Source organism: Sinocyclocheilus rhinocerous, unplaced genomic scaffold, assembly GCF_001515625.1.
Source record: "Sinocyclocheilus rhinocerous isolate Xijiao unplaced genomic scaffold, SAMN03320098_v1.1 scaffold206, whole genome shotgun sequence".
In the NCBI taxonomy this organism is placed as follows: Eukaryota; Metazoa; Chordata; class Actinopteri; order Cypriniformes; family Cyprinidae; genus Sinocyclocheilus; species Sinocyclocheilus rhinocerous.
This window is the reverse complement of record NW_015647488.1, coordinates 550,412-570,013: the sequence shown is the minus strand read 5'-3', so window position 1 is coordinate 570,013 and position 19,602 is coordinate 550,412. Positions and strand designations below refer to the sequence as shown.

The 19,602-nt window shown below is 35.2% G+C and overlaps 1 protein-coding gene and 1 long non-coding RNA gene across 4 annotated transcripts in view; both read right to left on the bottom strand.

Annotated features, from left to right (window-relative positions):
• Positions 1-1,307, bottom strand: part of LOC107709279 (visinin-like protein 1) — a 32,933-nt gene extending 31,626 nt beyond the window's left edge. For all 3 annotated transcript variants that reach the window (XR_001636476.1, XM_016513737.1, XM_016513739.1), the window contains exon 1: positions 1,217-1,307. Coding sequence is in view for 2 of the 3 variants with exons in the window: in XM_016513737.1 (XP_016369223.1) it covers positions 1,217-1,226 (10 nt within the window). In the remaining variant the exon portion in view is untranslated. The remainder of the gene's footprint in view (positions 1-1,216) is intronic.
• A 1,998-nt stretch (positions 1,308-3,305) lies between these two features.
• LOC107709284 (uncharacterized) lies at positions 3,306-6,483 on the bottom strand. Its single transcript, XR_001636478.1, has 4 exons — positions 6,417-6,483; positions 6,095-6,159; positions 4,356-4,451; positions 3,306-3,470 (listed from the first exon to the last, which is right to left on the bottom strand). It is a non-coding gene; the product is annotated as an uncharacterized LOC107709284 (long non-coding RNA).
• Between the last annotated feature and the right edge of the window lie 13,119 nt (positions 6,484-19,602).

The window sequence follows — 19,602 nt, the reverse complement described above, 5'->3', positions numbered from 1 at the left end:
TGTAATGACTCAAGCAATGAAATGAGGACTATTAGTTTTATATGGAATGACTATTCAGCATTCACAAGTATAGTTAATTTTGACTGACATGACATAAGCAAATGATAATGTTATAAAACAGCAGAGAGTTGTATGAAAGCAATTGATGCATGTCCAAAAGCATTTGCAATTTGTTCGAAGGAATGAGAAACTGCTACTATGATGTGCACAAATGACTAAATGTTGTGGAGGTTGAACTAAGTGTTGTGCAAATGTAAATAGTGATGTGAGAAATGCACCAAAGCGACTGAGAAAAACTGTAATCGCTTTGGCTCAATTTTGAATCCATCTTTACATTTTCTAGACTGTAAGTGCAATCACAACTCTATGTCTGCAAAATGTAGTAACTTGCCCAAATCTTTTTTAGATACATTTTTAAAAAGTAGGTAAAAGTTGACTGCAAAAAGTCAAGTAGTAAACAGAAAACGACTTTTTCACATTTGTATGTTTACAGTTCATTTATTTCTGTAGCAATGTGAATGTGAAAATTAAAATTTGCATGTCCAAATCATAAAGTGAACATTTGCCAGTTTAGCAGACATCATGAACATTTCGTGCCATATATTTATGGAATATATATGTATGTCTGACTGATTTTGATAACTGAATGAATAATTGTGCATTTGATGGCTCACAAAGTTGTGAAAAGTAGTAACTCATCAGTTTTGATCAAAAAGCCTGTACATGCATGTACAAATCGTAGACAATTGTCTTGTGCACACATGTGCCAAAACACATGCAATTTGCTTAAATAAGAATAAGAAATTTAAATCTGGTGTGAACAAGAAACTATTATTTCTTGAATATTATTTCAATGAACTATTTAGAGATCCGAATCTTATTCAAGAATTGAGCCAAAGCAATTGAGAAAAACTGTAATCATTTAAAAAACGTTTTGCACCATTTTTGTCGGGGCTGAACGCAGCCCTGGTGACCTATGTTGTTTTACATCCAATACCCAAAGCTCAATTCTAATCTAATTATTGACACCTAAACAATTGCTTGATTGGCAAGTAGTTTTCTTCTGAGACACAACATTCTAATGTTGTACTTAATTTCTTCCCTTGCTTCTTTTTGAATGGTCTCGTCCTGTCCTTCCTCTGCATCACATTGCCTTTGGATCTCCTTGGCCATTTAGCGTCATATCAGGAAGGGTGTAATTGTTTGCTGGACTCACCTTCACGCATATTCTGGGTCACTCTAAAAGAACATCAGCAGACATGTCATGCACGCCCCTCCTGGTGTCCTCCCACTCCAGACTCTCTTCAGTTGAGCACTTTACTGGCAGGTGCCAGTATGAAATTACATTCTGAGAGGAAAACAGCAGGTATCTGGTTTACAGTCTCTTGCAGCTTCCCAGAAATGGGCAGCATTTGGTTAACTGTTGGTTTTCACTGTGGGCAGGGATGGGCAGTATTTCAAATACATGTATTTGAAATACTATTTTGTATTTAAATACCTTTGGAAAAAGTCAAATGTATTTTGTATTTAAATACATTTAATCTTAGTATTTTTGCATTTAGTATTTTTGTATACTTGTTGATCCAGGAAATCAGCAGTCTAATTAAGAGGTTGATTGGCAAAAAGTATTTTTGTATTTTGAAAATACAAAAATACTAAGCTTAAATGTATTTAAATACAAAATACAAAATATTCTGTATTTCAAATGCATGTATTTGAAATACTGCCCATCCCTGACTGTGGGCTGCTGTCACAGTCAATTAAAAGTGCATTGTTTTGCCCTGCCATCCACCCCGCTGCTGCACACATGCGATTGCAGAAGTTGATCAGAATTAGGAGACCAAATATGATACTGTGAACTCCTACTGTGATGTCCGGTCCGGTTCTTTTGTGGATTTTTCTTTGGATGCTTAGAAGTGGATAGTAAATTTTTTTGGTATATTTTCACAGTAGATAGTGAGAGTAACAAAGTTTATATTGAGGGTTGATTTATATTGAAATGCGTGTAATGTGCCCTTTACAGATTGTCACCCACCCTTGTATAAAAAAAACACTTGTAGTGCACTTCAAATCTTAAAAGTATATGAAAAAAACTGTACTTGCAGATAATATATTAATGAAAACACTTAAGTACACTTTTAAAAAGTATGCTTTCTAATAGTGTCAAATAAAAAGTATATTTTAAATCATTACATCATGCTTTAAAGTAACTTCTTTCAATGTGCTAACATGAAAAAATACATACAAAGATGCATGTACGTTTATCATGTCAAAAAAGCACTCTTTAAATGGCATTTTATATAAATTTAAACTGTATATTTTGTATGAAAACATTACATTTAGTTTGCCCTTGAGTATATTTTTTTAAAGAACAAAAAAATTATTTTGTTCTTTTGTCCATTTGGTTAGATTTGTATATGAATTTTTTAACCCAAAAGTTGGGTTAGTCCATATTTGACCCAAAGTTGGTTTGAAACAACCCAGCATTTTTTTAGAGTGTATATTTCTTTTTCACAAGGATAGGCCACACAGAATACAATGAAAAAAAAAAAAAACTACTTTTTGGCTGAACATTATTCAATCATGGATAGTGGTTCCACATGATTGAATTAAGTAATTTGGACATGATAGAATCAAGTTATTTGGATATGATACAACATGTCTAATTTTAGTTGAGTTTACTCAGTTCCTTTTTGTTTAACCCACATGAAGTATTTGAGTAGAGATCAAATGTTTCCAATGTGTGGAACCACTGTCCATGATTGAATCCTGTTCAGTTATTTTTGAGTGTATTTAATAACATATATTATAATACATTATATTATAATACGTTATTATAATACAGTGTATTATAATAACATATGTCAAGCTAAATATAACTTTTTTTAAACATATCATGTTAAGATATTGGCAGTCTATCCTTTGGAGTTTACCAAAGAGAATATTAAACATTAACAAGTCTCTCTATTTTCTCATCTTAATTTAAAAAATGCATAAAATACCACTGGTACAAAGCAATGATGACAGAACAGGAGGGTATTCTTATTGAAATATTATTGAAATACAACATTTACTTCACAAAACATTCTTAAGCATAAAATAAAATCAGTGGGCCATATAGTCAGAAATATATCAATAAAACAATCATTTTATCAAATAAGTCAAGACTGCACAAACAAGAAAATATGTTTGTTTAAAATTTCCATTTTAAAATGGTAAAAAAAAAAACACAAAAACAAAACACCAGAAACAGAGTGGATCATTTTTATGTAAAATGTAAATTTTTCTTCAAGATTCAACAGCAGCTTCTGTATGAGCTTTGAGTAGTTATAGTGTACTCTAAAGTAAAAAAAAAAAAAAACACAGTAGAAGTGCACTGGTTGGATGACTTCACCACCTCATCCTCACAGACAATCAAAACATCCAGTGGGTTCCCTCAATGATGCTGCCTTCTGCACCTGGTCAGGCTCCTTTTTATAAATGCCAATTAAAAAAAAAAAAGTTAGTGTTAGTGTATTTCACCACATATCATAAAAACCCTTTTGTGGAAAGACACCATATTTACATTTTCATAAATGAACAAGATGTGAAGGATTGGAGTAGTGTTTATTTAGTAGGGTGTGTGCCCATTTAAAACCCTGTAGTACTTTAATTTTCAAAATATGTCTTCCAGAGCTGGTTGTCAGCTGGATTTAATTGGGAAAAAGGTTCAGGGGTGTATCAGCTGAAAGTTCTAGAGTTTGAATTGAATCAAATTTTCTTTAATAAAAAAACCTACTAATTATAAATTAATAAAATCAACCTAAGGTTCTTTAGTACATCATGTCATAGCAAACAGATACAAATCTTGTTCAGTTTTGGGGGGAAAATGAAGGTATTTTTAATACTCTTATCATTTTGTTCGTCCATTGAAAGTCTAGGCAATCAATATTTACCTTCAAGAAGTACATAGGACATAGTTAATCCACATGAACAAAGCGGTTTTATCAAGTCTTCTAACAAGACACAGGTTTGATTAAATTTAAGCTTGACTGAGGTTTGGTTAGTATTTTTCAAGCATGCACATTTCAGCTTCCCTTTAAAATATTTGCTGTGCTCTACATGTGTGCATTGTTGAATGTTTATATGAAAATAAAAGCCTAAATTAAACTGAACTTGATGATAAAGATTGCCTAGACTTTCAATGGATAGACAAAAATGATGAAAGAATATCATATTTTTTTATATTAATAAAATTCTCATGAGTTTGGACCAACATGAGTGTGAGTAAATCATGACAATTTTCATTTTAAGAGGACTATCCTAACCATGCATGTTCCCAAGCATATATAATGTAGTCCTTACATGTGTCCTACCTTGTGTGTCTTGAAAGCATCTGCTGACTCTTCCTTTCAGAATGTTAATAGACATGCCAGGATCGTTGTTCGAATGACATCAATGCCATTTTTGTCCTTGAAGACAAAGCACAAAATTAGGATTACGTATCTGTGTTTATACAGCTGCAGCAGCAAGCAGTCTGTAATTGTTCTGAGGACATGCCGACAAGTTAAGGACATGAGAACAGGCTTAAATTAAATAAGCATTCCCGTTTGTATGCATTTCAACCGGGGTTCGCATATTAGCTGCTTAACCTCAATGTTCACGTTTGCTTATTTCTTAGGTCGATGTTTTCCGTAGCTGCTCTCTTTGTCATCCAAATGGCTTTAATACACAATAAGAGTATAAAAGTTATATCAATGACAGTTATCAAATGACTTTAATTAATATATTTTGCTCAGGTGGATGCTGGGGTCTTCTCTCATCAACACATAGTGCGCATTCTAACTAGTGCTAAGCCGGGCGGCATGGTAGCCCAGGCACACATAGTAATACATGCGGTTCACATGGCTCTTTGCAGCAGCATCAGTACATATGTATTGGCATCAGTATATACAGTATGTACATATGTATTATAGATCTGCTTGTTTGGGGGGTATTTGTTCTATTCTGACCTGTTTTCATTCTTTCTGTATGTGTGAATACAAAACCTACAAAACCACCACTGGCTCTGCACCCCTTTACCTAAATTCATTACTTCACAGTTATGTGCCCTCTAGAACAGGGGTGGGCAAACTTGGCCCTTCCAGGCCACTTTCCTTCAGAGTTTAGCTCCAACCCTAATCAAACACACCTGAACCAGCTAATCATTGTCTTCAAGACTACTAGAAGGCCACAGGCAGGTGAGTTTTATCAGGGTTGGATCAAATCTCTGCAGGAAAGTGGCCTGGAAGGGCCAAGTTTGCCCATCACTGCTCTAGAAGCTTGCGTTCTGCAAGTGAACGACGCATTATTGTGCCATCTAAAAAAAAAAAAAAACTAACACTAGCTTTCTATTTTTTCTATTCTATCTACTTGTTTTTCTTTTTGTGTGTGTGCGTGTGTGTATATATATATATATATATAATAAATAAAAACCTTGCTACGTGTGCTGCGTTAGGCTAACCGAGACTTGTCATTTGCACTTACATATTGTTGCTCTTTTGTTAGTTTTGATTGCTTCTATTGTCCTCATTTGTAAGTTGCTTTGGATAAAAGCGTCTGCTAAATGACTAAATGTTAATGTGAATATATGCATGTCCACTGATGCAGCAGTTTATATTCTTACACTCAGTGACATGCATTTATTTGGCTGTATTGTCCATTTATGTGTCTCCTGCTTTGTTGGGGGGTTGTCTCATATATGTTATATGTGCAGCAGCAATATTTCTTACATGCTCACAGCAGCATGTCATGGAGGTACTTGCAGTAGCAAGTCTCTGTACTTGCTCTGCCACAGCAGCAGCAGCATAGCAGATCTATTCCGCCAAGACCAAATACATTGACATTGCCATGTATATTACCATGCTAAACTCACAGAGAGTTATCATGGCAGAATTACTTTTTGCCATTTGTGCTGTAATACATTTCTGGTTTCATTACATTTGCTGATTTAGCAATTCATCCAAAAACGAAAACTGAAAAAATATACTTGTTTAGTATTATATAATGTGACAATTTATGTCTCATACAAGACTAAAGCCCATCAATTTATTAAATGAGAAAGAATTCTACTTACTTCCTTTTAGGCTCATAGTATTACAGCCATCCTGTTGTCATTTGCCACCACTCGCTGCCTTTGCTCTGAAAAGATTGATTTCAAAAGCATGACGATAATTTGCTAGTATGGTTTCAAATTAGAAAACGTGAGGAGCAAATAACAGGTCTAAAATAACTAACGTTAGCAAAACGCTCCTCGAGCCACTTTGTTCGACAGATTTAATAAACATCATTAGCATCACATCGATATGCCAGATGAAACTGACAAAGCGGATCATAAATAACAATTAACAAAAAGTTAAAAATCATTGTTTTATAGTGAATGAGAGGGTTTGCTTTACCTGTTGCTTTAGTTTCTGGGGCTCGAGTGACGGTTAGAGATGTGGAAGATGGACTGTCAGCATCTCTCTGGTTTAAAAACAAAAATCAGGGGACTTGTTTGTCTGTGTCCGACTGAGAAAAGCACAAAAAAATAAATTTCTTAATTTTCCAGTACCAAACTGTCGTGTAAAACACTGCATATTTAACACTCGCCGTTGATAACTTTGATGTAATGGCGCGTTGACCCCTCATTGCTAGCTAACGTTACACGCATTAGCATTACTGAGCTGGTTAATCTTCAAATAATAAGATAACACAATGAATCATAAAACGTTCAAAAGTGCTTTAAATAGGAAAAATGTTAAATAAGTTTGATATGCTTAACTGTCCTTTTTTGTGACTCTTGACTGAGCTGAGGGATGGGACTGACTGAAAGAAAATGGGCGCAGGTTTGCCTTTTTTTTTGGGAACACACCGGGAAAATATTTTGCCATGAGTAAAAGTTATTACTTTAAAAAAGGCTTAATGTAGGCTCAATATGAAATAGATTAATGTGTAACTATTGTTTATGTATTCATTTAATTAGCATTTAGTTATTTAATTAGTTAAGATATAAGTAACCTATAGCCCTCTATACGTAATTACTTGGAAAACATTGTTTAAAAGAATCAGAAAACCATGGAGACAATCTGGACTCAAGCACTAACGTCCCACCAAACTACTTAATAAATGCAATTAGTAATGAGCGGACAGAAATAAAGCATGAAATGAGATTGTGGAAGGATGCCAAGAAGAACTGTCATGGTATTGAGGTAAGCATCTGTTTATATGCTCCTCCAACATTAACTTTAATATAATATAAGATTAAGGCAATAATGGCCAATAAATATAGATTTGAAAAGCAAGCGTCACCATTGGGATTCTCATAATGCTCTTGAGGGTCTCAAACTTGACTTTTAGCCTCCACGACCTGGTCAACTGCAAGCTCCATTCTTGCATGAAACAGATTAATTTTATTTTGCTCATAAAATTCACAGCCTACTTTTTTCTCAGTCACTATCTGTTCCAGTTGAAAACATGTCACATTATGTATCTAAACTGCCTTGCCTATGTCAATGCACTTTAGGGAACTGAAAATGGTTCTTTTATGACATCGCTGTGAAACCCTCTTTTAGGAAACCCTTTTTTTGTAGTTCTGATGAGTCCGTCCCAGTGTCCCGAGGTGCTGTTATTCATGAAAATGCTGTGAACACTGTAATATAAAAAACTGATAATGCATCATTCCCAAACCTAGCACATAGCAACCTCAGCTTTGTTTTTCCACACAGAGCCCCATTTAATCTTCATCCATTATTTGGCATGATGGAAAAAAACAGTTTAACAGTTAAACGACCTTTCCGCTTGTCTCAAAGGGCGCCCTCCCCACCCTCTCTCCCGCCATCTCTCTGCCAACAGCCCACCATTGTAGGGAAAACAAATTAATTAGAGTCTGTAGAGCTGGAATCTTTTTAGCCAGCTAATCAACAGTGGTAATAATTAAGCAAAAGAAGAGACAGAGCGTGCATTTAGAGAGGGGTGACGTGGCTGGATGAGTGGGAAAGGTATCATGGAGCTACAGAGCATCCAGTCAGGCTAGTGTGGTGCTATCGCAGAATTACCTGACCTCAATTCCCCTTCCCCACACATCCTGACCTTTAAAGCAGAGAGATATTTTATTTCCTTTTTTATATCAGAGGCCTTTTAATCAAGTTAGGGAAAATGTCTGCCTCTGACCCTCTTTGCTGAGGTCACGATTTGCCATTTTGTTTATTCTGTGACATAAAGGTTAGCTCACAGGATGAGTCTGCATGATGATGGTTAAAGAGGCGGCACACTGGATCCTTTACTAAAACCAGGAAAGAAATCTATTGAAAAGATTCTTGTGATAAACACAGTAGTGTGAAGAAGAATAAGTGAGTGATGATGTGCAGAACGCTGCCATAATAATGTGTAGTTGCTATGCTGTTGTTCTAAGTGGTTTTCTTAAGTTTACGTAGTCATTTGCTCCCTAGGTGGCTCAGTTTCCTCCTTCCATGCAAGTCTATAAGCTTCCCTTATATTAGTACCCCTAATATCAAGGCCTACTGTCTAATTTAACTCATCCTTTGTGGCGGCAGAGAAGCCATGACACAAAATGGGCTGATGGTACAATACAGCTATGTGCATTGTCCTATTTGCCAAGTTCAATGGTCTATAAAAAAGACTGGTACTGTGTTAAAAATTTGGCTTTTGTTAGGACATGTATGTTATATTTCAAGGCCTTAGGACTGCTTTAATGCATAGCCTACTCTGTGGCAGCCAAGAAACCACACTGTGAAATGACATGATGGCTCAAAGGTGGCTCAGTGTACATTGCCCTATATGCTAAGTTTAATGGTTTCTCATACACACATGAACTATTTTTACATTTAGATTACCTTTGCTGTCATCTAATGATCATTGATGGATCTTTAAAAACACGAATATTAAATAATTTCAAATAAATAAATACATGCATACATACATACATACATACATACATAAATTACATACACAGACAGACAGACAGACAGACAGACATAGATAGATAGATAGATAGATAGATAGATAGATAGATAGATAGATAGATAGATTTAATTTAGAATTTTAATCAGCCATAATATGAAAATATTTATCAGCTTATCAATATTGCCCAGAATTTTAAAAATAGTGCATAATAGTCAGGCTTACCTTTAGCAATCACCACTAATTATGATTAAAATGTCCATGAGTAAATATCTAAAAAGCAATATTATATGAAAGATTGGACTTCCTTTATAATCTGTGCAAATAGATATAAATAGCAAAAATAGAAAATGAGATGGCTCAGGATAAACAATTGAAGATCAGTGTATGTAGCTCCTTTGTATCTTCTTTAAGTCCCTACAAAATTTGTATCTAGAAATAATACACTGGATAGAATCACCAAATGTGTTCTTGAGTCGTGGACCAGAATACCACATGTCAAGTTTTATTTGCTGATACTACATGCAAACACATCCTTCTCGGCTCTGGCTAGAGAGATTTATGAAGTTCACTGAGGGAGGTGGATGGCTGCAACCTGTAAGCTGTCTGTCTGATTATAATATGTGTTACCAGGGGCATATATGCCAAAACCCATGACCTGATTCACACTGACGAACAAGCTCTGATAGTCCATGCTGACATTCAGACTTAACACGGAGTTAACAAGTCTTTTAGTCATCTCAAGCAGCTCTCAAGGTATCTAAAAGACCTGATGTCTGAGTCACTGGGGTTAATGGCCTGAGGTCTTGCTGAGGCCCTTCCATTGTTAACAAGAAAAATCTCAAATACTCACAAAGTATCAGTCTACTTCTGCCGACTAAAAACAACAGAGAAACCTGAGGTATAAGGTGTGTAGTCCAAACAGTTTGCTCTTCTGTTAACATCTGTGTCAGTGTGATCCAAGGACACAAAGGCAGTTCTTCTCAGCTTGTCACGTAGACAGACAGTCTCTGGCAGTGACATTGATGTTTTATGTTTTGGTGGCCGTTGGCTCATCCGTTGCCTGTCCAGTGCACATCTGCCATCAGCAATATACACCCTGACACAAACCATATCTCAGATGTTTGACTGAAGAACAGCCTCTGAACACACACATCCATTAAGGGTGATTTTAGCTCAATCACATTGCTTTTTGTTAGTCGGTCTGGATAAGAGAATCTGCTAAAAGCTTTAAATGTAAATGTTTACCAGTATTGCTGAACTGAGAGTTTATTCAAGAACAGAAATGTCAGTCAGACACTGCACATCTAATAATGTGCAATGTGAAAGAAATGGGAGATGTAGGAATATATGAAAAGCATTTTAGTAGTAGGAATCAGCTCAAATGTAATATTTCATTATTATACAAATGATCAGATACCTTCTGTGTTTATTCTGTATTCAGAGTTTATGTAAGGTTAAGTTTTTATTTATGCCATCAGTTCTTTAAATAGGTAAGTGTTTACCTATTTATCCAGTGCTTTTAACAGAAAAAAAACAGTGATTTTCTCTCTTCTGACTTGGAATGGACTAAAAGAATACAGTAATTAAATTAATATTAATTTAATATTTATATTAAGTAACTTACTTTTTAAACACAATACTGTTACATTGTCCAAATAGATCATAAACGAAGCAGAATCAACTGTCTTTCAAGCAACACACAGTAACTGTGTTTAGTTCTTTAATGAATCAGTGTTTTTAAACAAATCAGTTGAGTGAATCATTCAATGACTCACTCACAAACACTTTCATTTGTTTCATTCCTGGATAAATATGTATTTTTCAACGAATAGGGTGAAATGAACGATCCAATGATTCATTCATAAAGACAGTCATTTGTCGCCACTTATAGTGGAGTGTGTAACAAACGAGTAAAAATAAAAAAAATCACTGCCGGATATGTGAGATATGGTTCCATATCTGAGATATGGTTCAGTCTGTCTGAAACGTGCAGAAACAGACAAGCGAAAAATTACCAGTGCTGTTGAACTACATACTCTTTAATGTTTATGCAACTATAAAATATTTCATGTTTTCATTTTTTCTTAAACGTTGTCACTTTTTTCATTAATGTTTTTTTTTTAAATTCCAGTTTAAAAAAATATTTAAAGTTATTTTTGTGCATATTCATTATCAGTGAGTGAGCTGAGTAAAAATTTGTCAATCTAAAAAGATTATATTCTAAATGTATTTATTTATTCATTCATTTTAAATCATCTGTACTTTATGAACTTAACAATTTGGGCATTTAGCTTTACTGCAGGTTGTGGGAATTAATTTAAGCACACCGGCTGAGTTTAGTTGAATGACGGTACATTAACCTGCTTTTTCATCTCTCATCCTTTGTCAGTCTTCCTTCCGCTTTACCTCGACCCCTCCTTTCCTCAGCACCTCTTCATACACCTGTCACACACTCACACATTCTGCCTCCCTGGATGCGGCAGCCCTGACCTAGTTTCTATAGCAACCGCACAGGTCCTCCAGGGCAAAGAAAAGGCCTGTGACAACCACCTTGCAGCTTCCTCCTCTTCTTTCATCTGCAGTAGTTTTTATAGTTTTTATTTTATTTATTATTATTTTTTTCAGGGTTATTTTCATTAAGTAAAACTAAAAATTATAAAAATTATTAAAAAATTGTTGTTGCTGAAATAAAGCTGAAATAAAATATAGATATTAGATAAAAAGCGTAAACTTAATTCAGTTAGTTGCCAACATTTCTAGTTTTCATTTAGTTTAATTAGATGAACTAATAAAATTAAATAAATAGAAACTAAAACTAAAAATGAAATAAAATTAACTAAAAAAAAAATATATATATATAAAGTATTACTAATACCACAATGGTATCTGCATCATATTCTAAGGTATACATTGTAAAAATATTTTTTTTTAATTGTAAATTCAACAAAGATTATTAGAGACCATTTTACAAGAAAATACTGTTTCAGTCTCTCTACTTCAAAATTTCACATTTAATTCAATGTGTTAATTATTTGTGAAATTTACTAGCCGTTTCTGAGTGAAAATAGTTTCTAAACGATTTGTGTGTGTGTATATGTATTTAAAAGAAGACCACAGTATTACCTTGGTACATATCCAAAAAAAAAACATAGTATCACCATGGTACCATATTCAAAACACCAAACAGGAGGGGATCCTACAACCCTCTGGAGGCGCTACAGGTGTTTTCATCACTGCTCCAATAGCAGGTGGTGTGTGTTTCTGTATTTGTGTGTGTGTGTACATGTATGTGGGTTTGCACACAGGCCAGCTGGCTCGGGCCAGGCCTGACCACAGGCTGACCGTGGATGTGTGTCCATGTTGTGAGGAGGAAGGGAAGGTGCCTCAGATTAACACTTCAAAGGCACAAGAGCTCAGTGTGGAGATTAAAGCCCAGCGTGTATCAAAGCCCCTCAGGTGGCCAACAACACACAGGTGTCCCACACAACAGTGTGTGTGTGTGCAGGTGTCAGGGGTGGTATACGGAGTACAGTATTGATGATAATGTGGACAAATGACCACGAAATGTAGGATTATGAAAGGAAATGAACTTTGCTGATAAAAATGTGGACACTTATTTAGCCAGCACTTGTGTTGCTGTTTTTGTTTGCTTTTATTATCCCCTGGATAGGCTTTTTTCACACAAACATGCCTGGGTTGTATTACTCCAAAATCAACAAGTAGCAACAACAACAGCTTCATACACCTGTCACACACTCACACATTCTGCCTCCCTGGATGCGGCAGCCCTGACCTAGTTTCTATAGCAACCGCACAGGTCCTCCAGGGCAAAGAAAAGGCCTGTGACAACCACCTTGCAGCTTCCTCCTCTTCTTTCATCTGCAGAGAGGCTGGTGAGAATAAAGAGAGAGGGATGGAAAGAGAGAAAGAACAAAACAAACAGTGAGTAATCTGTCTATTAAACGTCTACTTTTCCGTCCTTGTTTTCCTCATATACATGTTGCTATAAATATCCTCTCGCTTTCTCATTCCCACGCCTCTCTTCTTTTCTCATGCCAGGTCTATTAAGCATCTGATCTCTCCTGACCTCACATAAACTGTTACAGTGGAATATTTCTTATTCCTGTTCTTTCTGTACAAAAACCACTTTGAAGCACTTTTAGATGTCATTTACAATCTTAGATTACAAGAAATACTTTACAATGAATATAAATGAATAAAAAGTATATGGTCTTCTGTAATTAAATGATCTGCATTTAAATATGTATGTTCTTATAAATGAGACAATTATAAATTATAAATAATCAAGAATTGTATGTATGTATGTATATATCTGTAAATTCAACAAAGATTATTAGAGACCATTTTACAAGAAAATACTGTTTCAGTCTCTCTACTTCAAAATTTCACATTTAATTCAATGTGTTAATTATTTGTGAAATTTACTAGCCGTTTCTGAGTGAAAATAGTTTCTAAACGATTTGTGTGTGTGTATATGTATTTAAAAGAAGACCACAGTATTACCTTGGTACATATCCAAAAAAAAAACATAGTATCACCATGGTACCATATTCAAAACACCAAACAGGAGGGGATCCTACAACCCTCTGGAGGCGCTACAGGTGTTTTCATCACTGCTCCAATAGCAGGTGGTGTGTGTTTCTGTATTTGTGTGTGTGTGTACATGTATGTGGGTTTGCACACAGGCCAGCTGGCTTGGGCCAGGCCTGACCACAGGCTGACCGTGGATGTGTGTCCATGTTGTGAGGAGGAAGGGAAGGTGCCTCAGATTAACACTTCAAAGGCACAAGAGCTCAGTGTGGAGATTAAAGCCCAGCGTGTATCAAAGCCCCTCAGGTGGCCAACAACACACAGGTGTCCCACACAACAGTGTGTGTGTGTGCAGGTGTCAGGGGTGGTATACGGAGTACAGTATTGATGATAATGTGGACAAATGACCACGAAATGTAGGATTATGAAAGGAAATGAACTTTGCTGATAAAAATGTGGACACTTATTTAGCCAGCACTTGTGTTGCTGTTTTTGTTTGCTTTTATTATCCCCTGGATAGGCTTTTTTCACACAAACATGCCTGGGTTGTATTACTCCAAAATCAACAAGTAGCAACAACAACAGCAATACTACTACTACTACTACTACTACTACTACTACTACTAATAATAATAATAAAAATGACATTACATTTGACCCCCAAAATCAACAAAATAAACCATAAGAACTTATATTTTGCATACCTATTTTAGAACTGTTTTTCAGTTTGGGATATTTTTATTACAATTAACAATTTATTTATTTATTTTTGACAATTTCCCATTAGTTACCTTTTACCATATATATTACATGTCTCTGGTGTTTTTTTATATGTTCTTCTCATAATTGTAATGGGGTTTTTTGAAATTAGATTTTCTGTAATTTCTGTCATTTTTTTCTTTCAGCAAATATATTTACAACAACAAAAAAGTGTAGGGTCAGTAAGATCTTTATAAGATATATTTTAATGCAAAGAAGTAAATTGATCAAAAGTTAGTGTAAACACATTTACGTTGTTACAAAAAAAATTCTGTTTCAAATAAATGCTGCTCTTTTGAACTTTCTATTCATCAAATTATCCTGAAAATTAATTAATTAAATAAATAAATAAAATATGAGCAGCACAACTGTTTTTAACATTGATATTAGTAATAAGAAATGTTTATTGTGCACCAAATACCAAGTGCACACCAAATATTATACTGATTTCTGAAGGATCATGTGACTCTGAAGACTGGAGTAACGATGCTGAAAATTCAGCTTTGCATCACAGTAATAAAGTACATTTTAAAATATATTCAAATAGAAAACAGTTATTTTAAATTTGAACAATATTTAACAATATTACTGTTTTTGCTGTATTTTTGATCAAATAAATGCAGCCTTGGTGAGCAAGAGTCTTCTTTCAAAAACATAAAAAAATCATACTGTCCCCACACTTTTGAACAGTATAATATGAAAGGCATATATAATGAACATAAATTAGTTCATACAAAAAAATCAAAGGTACTGTGTTTATGTAGTCCATACACAATCGTACATTGTTAATTGCTGAGACAACACAACACATAACAATAATTTTCATTGCTGTGTATATATCCAGTGTAATGCGGCATCTCCCTTTATCACTATCCAGATAGTTACTTCATTAACTTGTTTTTGAACAGACATTTATCCACAGAGACTTACAGAAGACTAATTACAGATACTGAGGTTAAGTGCGCTGCTGATCTGAATGATGGCAGAACTTTAATCTGTCTCATGAAGAGTTCCCAACTTCTTACCCTTCTCCGGTCCTTAACCTTTAAAGACCACCCCATACAGCGATCGATGTGAAGTGCACCTTACATCGAGGGAATATGTGGGATATGTGATGTGCCAAGCAGACGTCAAGATGCATCCAGACACACAGGCCTTCCTGAGGATGTGACTCAACCGCTGAACATCCATTAATTACCCAAGCATCATGCTCTCCTCTTTTAGAGGAATGTATGCTTGGAAACACACTCACCAGCACTTCTGGAGTGAAGAATGCTCACTATTGCTCTTCAAATGTGTATTTCTTTGTTGTTTTTTTTGGAAACCATGTTCTGACTTTTTGTCTAAAACAGGGCTGTGGCTGAGAGCATTGTGGGTCGAGTTGTCAGGGTTACGCTGTAGTTATGACCCAACTTCACAAAGCTGTGATGTGACCGGGACCATCCACATGAGAGAATTTGTATCCGATATCTGGATCAATAATACTCAGCTATTGATGGACAAACCACAGGGGTTGGAGAATAGAGGGATGAAGAGAGAGCGGTAAAAAATAGAAACAGACATACAAAAACAGGAGGGTGAGGGAGAAAAGAGAAAAATGGGGTAAAAGAGAGAAGGCAAAAAGAGACCTGAGAAGACAGATGGGAGGAAGAAAGAGAAATGTCCTGTATTACTAATTCTCACTAGTCCTATTTATAGACTGAATGGTCATGTATGTGTGAGCGTTTTAGGGGGGTTGGAGTGATTGATGATGTGCAGAAGAGGAAAAGAGCCCAAATCAACCAGAATCACCAGTTACACTTGAGTGAACAATGTATAATTCTCAACACCACACACACACACACACACACACACATACACACACATGTCTGGTTTGCTATCCTTGTGGGGACTCTCCATAGGCGTAATGGTTTGTGTATTCAGGTTTAAGTCCCCACCAGAATAGAAAAACAGGTACACACACACACACACTCAAATCACTCAAATACTGTCAATTAGACAGAAGGAAAAAAAAACATGGACGGGGAATTTTTTATTTAATTCTGTTATTTTTAACAAACAGTAACTTTGTATGAGTAATTATGTTAATTGAATATTTGAGTGACATTCCCAGTCAACAATTTGATCTCACAATGATGTCACCATGAGCTCACATGATTCTCATGGTGTGGTCACAATGTGTGTGTCACTCATATACTACTCACACCGTGAGGATCACAGTATGAGGATCGATTGAACTCACAATGAGCTCATATACTACTCACACCGTGAGGATCACACCGTGAGGATCACAGTATGAGGATCGTGTGATGTCACTGTGATCATCGCATGATCTCACGTGTTGACTGGGTTGCTTAAGACTTTAGTGGTTTTAGCTGTTTGTCAGTGTTTGTTTACGGTCTATATTTCTTTCTTCCACACTCACCTAAATGTGTGTGTCCTTCTAAAAGGCTTTCTAACCAAAACAAAAAACAAAAACCTTGGGTTGGTTTAGTGCTGCTCTGTGAAAATAGGGCACACTGTACTGTATTAATATGAGGAAATTTGATCCTCATATTAATATATATATATATATATATATATATTTAAACAGGTGTTTTACCTGTATTATTGCAATTTTGCACATTGTGTTGTGTTTTAGGGTTAACAGAAATGCCCGTATAATTAATGGATTGATTCTTGGCAGAAACTTACCAGTACATTTTCCATAATTGTATTTTATGTTATTATTATTATTATTATTTTATTTTATTTTTTTTACAAAACCAAAATGCAAATAAATAAATAAATAAAAAATTACTAGCATTTAAAACTAATTAAATAAGTATAATTACATATATTACATATAATGCGTTTAACAAGGACACACATTTAGGCATTGTGGGATAAAGTGACAGCGAGAGACGGTGAACAAACACCGACTAAAACTATAACCACTGAACTTTAAACAAATATTTACACTAAATATAGAAGATCAAATATTTACACTCAGTTGTTCAGTTTATAGGCCCATATATTAAGATACACAAAAATTAATCTTTGTGTAATATATAAGCTACCCAATTACTGTTTGTAACATCCAATTAAAGTTGCACCCAGATCAATTTAATAACCCAAAGAACAGGTTTGGGAACAGGATTTCTAAGATAGTATCTCTATTCCAATGAAAACAGGCATTACAATGTCCCAGTGGCCTGAAATATTCCTGGGAAGTTGAAAGTCAGTTCTGTTGGAACCATATGGCAATAGACACCCGTGATTAAATCTAAATGCAAAAATGAATGTGTGGGGATATAAATAAAAATGAGAAAGGATACTGTAATTTTAAATATACTGAGGGACAATTGTGTGTGTCCTCTAAACCATATCCTGTCCCACGACTGGCATCACTCTAAGTGGGCATAATACAAACGTGAGAAGGTTTTGTAGCATAAAGTCACACCAGTGTGTTTCTGCTCCACTGATTCCATCTTTTTCCATGTTTTTTATGTGTCAGATCAGCTCTGCATGAGCACTGTAGGACAGTGTTGTTCTGCCCATGATGATTACATTATCGTCATTATCATGCTTGGAGACGATAGACTATGTCTGTCTTCTGAGTGATGGAGTGTCTGTCTCTCCACCCGTGGCAACACTTTGGCCCCAGTGACTGAAGGTTGCCATAGCAACAGAATACTCGCAATGTGGCTTTATTAAGCATGACACTGAAGCCTGTGGGCAAACACACGCACACACACACACACACACACACACACACACACACACACACACACACATATTAACAATATGAAACAGACAAATACGTAAACACAAACACAGCTTATATATACTGGCTCTGCTGTATGAGAATGCATAGGAAACATTAGATTTTTATGCTTATTTTTTTTAGTTTTACTCACTCTGAGTTCAAAATGGGTTGGCAAATGAGATCATTTGAATAGACTGCCATCCAGTGGCACGAGCCTGTATAAATCACACTTCACACCTCGTCTGACTAAAATATTTAATTAAAACAGAAGCTATAAAGAGCATATATGAAATTACTCAACATATGCATATTTGACTATGTTTGGTTCCCACATATGTTGGTACCATTGTATTTTTTTTGGCTCATGATCAAAAATGGGAGCAGAGAAAGATGATATATCTGAGATTTAACACTAGAGGGCGCTAAAGGTCAGTTTATTCATGTAAGTTTAGGCGGTTATTGGGTTAAAATGAAATCAAGCATGACGATTCTTGATCAAATAAACAGGATGTGCAAATCAGCAAGTAAATACTACAAATAAATAATTTGAAGAGGTAAACTGAGTAAATACGTGGAGATATCATAAGAAACAGATTAAAACTGTAAGTGCCCTTTGTAGCATAATTGTGAAATATTAGTCGTGGGACATAGAATTACTATACATATTAAAATGAAAATTGGTGCAATATGCTATTTGTTACAATACTGCTGACACTGATAAACCCCCCCTGAAAAGATGTATCTTCATGCGGCAAGACTGATTGTGTACAAACACAAAATAGATTTGAGAGCTGTAGCCTATAGTGGATGGCAAAATGTGTAGTAAATAATGCCTTAAAAAACATTATAAATGTCATTACTATCACTTCTGATCAATTTAATGCATATATATATATATATAGGGTACAATGGAGCTAAATGGCGTAGCACTTTCCAAAACATCCGCTTTTCAAGATGCACGTGTATATTTGTCTGATCCTTGACGCAATCGCACGCAGCAGGGCAAAGTTGATTCTGTGCTTACTTGATCTAATATTTGATGTTTTTTTTTAAATGTTGTAGATTTAAGTAGCAAATGAGAATCGCTAAAATTAATGTATATATTTTGAGACAAAGAACTTCTTTATGATTTTCAGTTTTGTTTAAGATAATTAAAGCAACAGTTTTTAAATAACCAAAGAATATGTAAAAGTATGGTATTTGGGGTAAAAAGCGCCCCTGCTGTTGGGTCTAAAGGCACAGTAATTAACATGATAATTAATAGATGGCTGACTTTTCCATTTCTTGACATGACATGGTTAGATTCAGATGGTAAATATCATATATTATGTCGGGTGTCCATATTAGAGATAATCACCATGATTAGAATGAAACCATCATATTTAAAAACATGATATTAATCATTTTACAGTATCAACGGAGCTTTTTGAAACTCCGAATCAGTTAAACCATTGCGTCGCAAAATGATTCACTGTTTTGAATTGCTCCAATCGGATCGCGTATCACGAATCATTTGATTCAGATCTGGACTTCGGCGCTGTTCGCTGTTTTTTATCCCCACCGGTGCGACCCGGCAAATCGCACCCTGTATATACATATATACACTACCGCTCAAAAGTTTG